The sequence below is a fragment of the Opisthorchis viverrini genome (assembly GCF_000715545.1).
Source record: "Opisthorchis viverrini unplaced genomic scaffold opera_v5_2, whole genome shotgun sequence".
Classification (NCBI taxonomy): domain Eukaryota; kingdom Metazoa; phylum Platyhelminthes; class Trematoda; order Opisthorchiida; family Opisthorchiidae; genus Opisthorchis; species Opisthorchis viverrini.
Window position 1 is genome coordinate 668831 of NW_008751658.1, and position 8174 is coordinate 677004.

Genomic DNA, 8174 nt, shown 5'->3' on the forward strand with positions numbered 1-8174 from the left:
GATCTGGATCGTGAACGTGGTCGATGCCTGTTGATCTCTAACCGTTGTAGGCGATCGGTCAAAGCGTCAAACTTGGCTTGTAGGCGCGATATAGAAGCAAGAAGCGGGGCGGAATTTGTAGTGTGTGCAGGGCTGGAGACGGAGTTTACGGAGTTACTGGGGTATGTTTCGTGTATCTTATCCGCCATCCGGGCTAGCTGCTCTATGCTGTGTTCATCAACGAGAGCGCTGATAACGTGGGACATGGAGGGTGGGAGTTCGTCGAGCCATAGTTGGGCCATGATCTCCTCTGCTAGCTTACGGCCGCAGAGGAGACTGCGCATGTGGCGAAGCAGTTGTGATGGCGATCTGTCCCCAAGTTCGACGGTGGTGAATAAGTCCCGCAGCATTTTGTTTTCTGATTTCCCTGTCCTACTTATGACGGCCGCTCGAAGGGCGTCATACGGATTTTCCTTAGGAATATCTTCCAACAGATCTTCAACTTCTGTTGCTACATCACAAGGAAGATGCTGGACAACATAGGAAAACCGGGTGACTTGGGAAGCGATGCGTCGGGTGGCAAAAACGGCCTCAACCTGGTGAAACCATACCCTTGGGTTGCGTGGATTATAGTCTGGTAAACGTATACTAATTGCATTCTCGACTAATTCCGCTGAGTCAAAGTGTGCCTCCATGATTACCGGGCAAAAGAAGTAAAATTACGACGATTTGAAAGGAAAAGTTTTCAAAAAAAAAATCTAGAAATACTCGGGCTCACCAAATTTGTAGTGGTCTGGCTACCCAATAAGTCAGTTTACCAGGAGTGTGTGGCAAAGTAATAAAAATAATTACGCTAAGTTGGGTATACAAAAATAAATAGGTCAGATGGAACAGACTCACTAACAATTGTTCTCTTTAAAATAGTTCGTCGTTGGCCCAGGTCAGCGAATAAACAATAATCCAATAGTGTTGGTCCAGAGGTCTTCTTCTGAACAGTTTCCACATATAATAGATTCCGAAGATAGTCTGAAATGTTTTGGGTACCAGAGTTAGTATATGAGACTCGCGAATGACCGCTGCAAGCGCGAGCGAAATCAGAAGAGAGAGTCGAAGCACGTGACCACGCTTGTATTATGTGAAATTGTACAAGGGCGCGTTTTTTGTAGTTTCTCGTATTCAAACAAAAAACGATTATGCAATTGATGAAATACCTAGTGTTATAATGGAAGTAAAATAAAGGTACAAAAACGCCACAAAAAAAAACGAGCAGTGCTACACCCTTTTTCACTTGTGCCTTTCAGGCGAACGACAGCCACTGACCGACAAGTACAAAGCCTACCCGGGAAACTTGGGCAAACGCCTCGATCCTGTGTATCAATCTGTGAATGCGTGTGACCTTGGACGGTTGAGTTAATTGCCAGTAGCACGGAAATCCGAATATGAGGGTTGCGGTTTGATACACGGCGTCGGTGATTTCGCCCAAGTTTCCAGGCCAGGACTTGTGCTTGTCGTTCAGTGACTGTCGTTTACCTGAGTCTCACAGGCGAAAAGGGGTGTAGCAATGCTCTTTATGTTCTCAGCGCGGAGCAGTAAGCTTGCCAGTGCGGGGGCTCGCAAAAACATCGTCTCAGTGCTTTGAACCGGATACTAGGTGCAGCGTGAACAGTCGCACAAAGAAGGTTGTTTCACGCAGTAACTATCCAAAATAAGGAAAAAAATTATCTGATGAAAGTGTGCTCACTGAGCTTGAAAATCTGCTCGCCATGTCTTCGCCGTGTATCTTCTGGGCCAACAGTGACAAACGTGTTGGACAAACCTATGTCTTCGCCGTGTATCTTCTGGGCCAACACTGACAAACGTGTTTAAACATGGAATAAGTATTAGGTCTCCTCGGAGGCCATGATAGTCCATGGGAAAGAGCTGAACAACCGCAATACGCGTTTCATAGTGGATTTAAGGCCGACAACCATTTTCGTCGCAGCTTGTTGAACACGATCAATGAGGAGTACGTCCTTATTGCGTTCTCAGTTGAAGGTTTGGGTGGTATATTCCAGAAGCGGTCTAAAGTAGGCCCCCTACAGTAGTTGGGAATCCATATCAGTAAAACTGGAGAAGGTGGGCTGGTTCATTCGTTAACCGTGAATGCCTCTTGATCCGCTTTCCCATGGTGCTGTGAGAAGGACACGTTTGGAGAGAGCCAGATGCGAAAGTGCTTTTTGGCATCTATCGTTATATCTTCTGCTCCATTCTCACCATACACCACAAAGCCATTCGCCGAGCCCTCTCTGAAGTACACATGGACGCACTTTTCGTCATTCGGAGGAAGGTGCCAGCCCAAAGGCCACCGCTTTGCAGCGTCTACATCCATTCTGAGGGCACTGGCACTTGGCCTTCTGGATTTCAAGTTCACAAAAAGCAGACAGGCTTGAAAAAAACTCTAGAAATAGTTGACGTAGACCAGAAACAACAGTTTTACGGAACTCCAATGGAGACCGGCGCTGAGAAGATTAGGTAGAACCTACTTTCACTCAGAATGTACTGTTTGATAGAAACCACCTAATCCAGCGTAAAGTTTCCTTTTGAATCCCGTGAGACTCGAGTTTTCTTACCAGTAAGACGTGTGGGACTCGACTGAATGCTTTGGAGAAATCGAAACTGGCCAGCTGTAGAACATTTAGGTGCCTAACTGCCATGCCACCAAAAATGGGGCGAGATGGCTCAAGTGGTTAGAGCGCGAATTTGCTGACCTGAAGATCCGTGGTTCGAACCCGTCCTGTGCCTCTCGACTTCCCCTGTCTAGGCTTGGGCAACCTGGCAATATCCCATCCCTCGTGCCTCCTTCGTGTGGCATGGCAGCTAGGCACCGAAATGGTGCTACAGGTGAACGGTTGAATGCCACCAAAAATAAGCACGAGGGCTGGGATACTGTCAGGTTCCCAAGCCTAGGCAGAAGTCGAGTAACGGAGGTCGTTTTCGAACATCGTACCTCCCGATCAGTAAATTGGCGCTTTAACTACTGAGCCACCTTGCCGGGCAGTAGTCATTCACCAGTTTTGTACACTAGCATGACAGTCGCCTTCCTCAAGCGACTGACGAAACGTTAGGTAAAAGTGCTTTCCTAGTGTGAATAACATTTAGTTCAAGATCCTTGGATAGACCTGGTCTGGCTCCAACGCGCAGAACAGGTTTGTCTCTTGCAGGAGTTGACAAATTTCCTCATCTGTGAGGAGCAAATGATCAGAGGCCGTTCACAGTTACGCCTGGAAAAGACTAGGTGTGACGAAATCACCGGGACAGAATACAGGTCTACATAGTTTTCTCTGTAGATTTCATGTACCACAATTGCCTCACTCGTGGGTTACCCGTTTCTTTCCTTTACGGCGAATGCGGTTGGCTTGTTCAAACGCCGGTCTCCTGTTTAAAAAACTTGTTTTTCCAGGCAAGATTTAGCATTATTGCTGGTTTTCGTGCGTTCCGTTGGCACATTTCTGACTTAGGGCGGTTCCGAATTTTGCGGAACATCAGCTCATCTACTGTCTCCTGCAGTCAACTTTGAGAAATAATTGAGACCTCTTTTCCAGAAGACGCTGAATCCTCCTAGGTAGCTTGCGGTCCATCCTACTGCGTGCTCGTTTTTCTGGATGGACATCGCGTCAGCCTCGTGAACTTTCTGGATAATGGTCCTGTATAACTTTTCCACTAAAGCGGTATCTATGTTGGGCACTCGAAATTAGAAATTGGGTCAAAAAAGTTTACTATGATGCGCTTTGATATGAATCAGAATTGCTCTCTTCAAACTTGTCCTCACTGCACCTTGAAAAATCTGCTCAAAATTCATTCGTCGTTCTCCAGTTGATTCGGCACACCTCTTGTACTGCTCTCGTGGACACTCTATGGGGCCAACGTCAGACCGTTTCTTGAGTGCCCCAGCCAGGTTTTCTACTCAGGACGCAAGAAGGATGTAACCCTCACTGAGCGTGTCAAAAGAGATGCAACGAAAATGAATTCTGGCATTAAATCCGTTGGTTTTGAAGCACTCTTGCGGCGCTTTACCTCTTTCTGGAGTATCGTCACCTCTAAGGAAACTTAATACTTATTCATGCCATTTCCGAACAAGGTTTGTCCGTCAGGTTTTTCACCGCTGACCCACACGACAGGGACTTGGTGAGTAGATTTTCAAGCTGAGAGGTCTCACTTTCGTTGGGTAACAATTTTTCACATTCCAGGTAGTTGCCGCGTGGAACAAACTTCCTCCGACGGTTGTTCGCGCGGCATCTAGTACCCAGTTCAAAGCTCTTTTAGACACTTTTTATGTGGGCTCACGGCCTGGCATGCTTGCTGTCCTATGGTTTTTCGCTTATCCCATTCGGGTGAACGTTGAAACAAACCCGAGCCTGGAAGCTTGGGCGAAAACCTTGATCCTGTGTATCAATTCCTTAATCCGTTTATCCAAAGACTCTTCATGTTCTCCGGAAGCTGTAACGTGCAGGTGGCCACTGTCGAAGAGAATCGTGGTGGTACCGTCCGTGATGTTTTGAAGGTGGGATGCTGTCCATCTGTATCCGACAATGACTGCTGGAATACGAAACATTGAATCTGATCACAGCTTGCTTGATCAAGCTGTCTAGCGTTGGCGAAGAAGCGACCCAAACCAAGGCTTCTCAGGCTTCAATATGATGTTTCACTTTCATTGTCCCCGAAACAACTCTTTGATGCCCATTTGCTGAAAATTCTACGCACATCGCGAAATTGGGCTAGATGGCTCAGTTGTTAGAGTGCGAATTTACTTACCAGAAGGAGCGTCGTCCTTGACAGACCAGCTGATGTTCCATTGTTGGCAAAAATGTTGACAAAAACTGACCTTCAAGTCAGGTCAGCCATTTGCCAAACCGATTCGTTCATCTGCATACGTGCGGCCAAATTCCAGTAGCACTTTACACTGTCGGTGTAAAGCGCATTTTGCAGTAGAGTTATCTAGTTAGCTGGGTACTCAAGCTCGTGGGACGAGATCGCCTAAGTGGTTAGAGCGCGAACCTACTGACCGGAAGGTCCGTGGTTCGAACCCGACCTCTGCCTCTCGTGTCTAGGCTTAGGCAACCTAGCAGTATCCCAGCCCTCGTGGTTATTTCTGGTGGCACGGCAGTTAGGTACCGAAGGGGTGCTACAGCGGAACGACTGTTATTATTTGGGCTACACATATAGCCGTCGACAAGTTTTCCTATTACAACGTACGTTATCATTATGATCATCATCGACAACATAGTAGCAACGTTGACCACTGATTCTTCGCTACCCCACAACCAAAGCTTCTTTAAAAGTATTGCAGTGAAGCAGTGAAATAATATGTGCGAGATAGGAGCTTAGTACCAGCCCGATACAATCAACCCAAGGTTCCTACACCTACAGGCACACAGTCAGACAATCTATATGGAAACTGGTAACCAGATCGCCACTAACATCGATCCACCCATATCTTGCAACGTCTCCAACCATGCACAAGAGGAATCACGAGGGCCAATCCTGAAAAGTGATTCGCACCGGTACCATTCATACTCGGACTATCCCCATCACGCTTGAGCCTCAGGCAATAAATTGATGGATTATCTCTCACAGGGCCGATTGGTAATGGTGACTATGATAGCTAAGTGCTCGTATCTGCTTACCGAACGCGCGTTCCGATGTTCGTCAAGCCACAGTAAACCTCTGGAAAGCTGATGTGGACCTCATTGGTCGTGCGGCACAGCAGTTGGACTGGGCGCTCCCGATCAAGGATATTGGCGTAAACTGTGGGACCGAGCTACAACATCAAACGGTCCCGCTAATTACGTAGCACTCAAACGACATCGTAATCATTGTAATCCGGCCAAGCTACGCAAGCGCCGCTGCTACGATCCAAACCTCGTAGTAAAGGTGAAAATATCCCCGAAGACCATCTACTCATACATAAACAAACGAATGAAACCATTGGACAAGCTGGTGATTTTGAAGGACATGGATGATCACTCAGCTGACGATGAGTGGGCATCAGTGTTAACGAGCCGCTTCAATTCTGTTTTCTCCGCTGGAAACCAGCACCATCAAGCGGTGGTATTCACATCCTACGAAGCTGTCTCGGGAGATGGTGTTTAAGCTTGCGTAGCACACGACCGAGCCATGGCAGTTGATCGCGCTTGATGTTTTCCGATATTAAAGTACCTGCTACACAACCAAATACCCGTTTTCTGATTACCCCGTCACGAATCCGTTGAAGACATCCGACACCAGCTGTGCTTCTCAGACATCTGTGCTCAAAAACCTGAATACTCTTCACAGTGTCTTTTCGCAGAGGCCATGTCTTGTAACCATACAACAATGCGGCGCTTACTGAAGTCTGGAGCACACGGCCCTTGTGGCTCAGTTATATATGCACCGCAAGTGGCGAATCGGCAGATGCCATTCTGGCCTTTGAGATTCGTGCGCTGAATTCATGAGACGCACTTCCGTCAGAGTCAACACAACTAATGAGGTATGTAGGATTTTCCGCAACCTTTAATCCTTCTCCATGAATCGCAAGGGATATGTCCAAAGACTGCACGTGCCGAAGCACTTAGTAGCTGCGAGGCCAATGCTGAAAGATGGTTTGATGGTGGGCAGTTTACCCAACTGTTTATACGTGAGTTTACTTTTTGAAGATAGCGTAAATGCCGTTTGTATGGCGTACGCGAGAACTGTAAGGTCCTTTTCAACAACCATTTGAACACATGATTTTACAGGCTATTCAGTGTTCATCTCTTTCTTTAATTAATGTCGAAGTTGAGCAGCAGTGGAGGGAGTGGGTATCCTCGCCGGATACCACTTTTTGTAGGAACACTTTTAGAGTGCTTATCGTGCACTGTCACACGCCCAGAAGTGTGTATCTAGAGTTTGGATTATGTTCACAAGTGTCCCGGGCCTACCCTGCTTAGCAGATATATTTGGGAGTGTTGAACAATCAACAGGGTCTCAATCGCGTACGCTTTTTTCTCGATTGCTGAATGATGAAGCTCACTGCGTGACAGAGTGCGTGAAAAGAAGGATACTGGGCACCCGTCTTGATTGAGAGTGGACACTATGGCTGTTTCGGAAGCATCACTTTCCACAACGAGTGGATGAACGTAGTCTATGTTGTACACGACGGTCTTTTTCAAATCGTGTTTTAGTTTATTCAATGCAACTTGTACGCTATCTGGATTGGGGGAGATCTGATTACGGACGATTTGATGAATTTTATCTGAAAGACATGGGATCCAGTGTGTATGGCATGCCAGCATTCCGATCAATCTTCGTTTTGAACGGATGTCACATGTCCCGTAGGGCTCGAAAACGTTCGGGGTCTGGTTTTATTACACATGAACAAGAACGAGAGTTTGACACCTCCGTATCGCATGCTTTTGTACAGCACGGTAGCATAAAGATGACCGCTAGTTACACAAGATAAATTCGTTGAAACCATCGAGATAGCACTTTTGGAGGATGTTACTGTCCAACCATGCTTCAGTGTGATATCAGAAGAAATGTAACTTTCGCAGCTACCGGTATCGATAAGAGCATAAAGTGGAATATTATTCACCATAACATCAACGATTAATTTGTAAAGTCCAATGGATGTCGAGATGTTGAAGTTGGACGAGACACCAGGGTTCACCGACGTTGTGGTATGACTTGAACTCGGCTTGGATCGACAAACTTCCTGGAAATGACCTTTCTTGCGGCAGGAATGACAGAAGGATTCACGAGCAGGGCATTTTGAACGAATATGCTTGCCACAGATGAATCAAGATAAGGATGTGTTTGCAATCGCGTTATTAGAGTCAGTCTGGGGGATAAGTGCATCACGAACAGGAGTAAAAGGTTTATCCGTTTCTATAGATGCGGCACCACAGGGAACATGACGAGACGAGTCGTATGACAAGGACTGTTCTTCAGCATGTTCAAGCAGACGTGCCTCGTCAAAGGCCTAGTATCTTTCAGCTGTAGCACCCTTTCGGTGCCTAGCTGCCGTGCCACCGTCACGAAGAGACTGGACCTTACCGTGGTGTGACGGTTTGCGCACCTCAGCGATCCATTGAGCTATACTGGAGAGTGTCCCGCGACACTCACAGAGTCTCTCATACCAGGTTGGTCAATGGTTAGAGGTCTGACGAACACAGTCTCCTGGCCCTCCAGGTTGGGGGTTG

The 8174-nt window shown here is 47.0% G+C and overlaps 1 protein-coding gene across 1 annotated transcript in view; it reads right to left on the reverse strand.

Moving 5' to 3' along the window:
• Nucleotides 1-674, reverse strand: part of T265_00184 (hypothetical protein) — a gene marked incomplete at both ends in the record, with an annotated part of 6146 nt that extends 5472 nt beyond the window's left edge. Inside the window, one exon of the mRNA XM_009163892.1 lies at nt 43-674. Coding sequence (XP_009162156.1) covers nt 43-674 — 632 coding nt within the window. The remainder of the gene's footprint in view (nt 1-42) is intronic.
• Between the last annotated feature and the right edge of the window lie 7500 nt (nt 675-8174).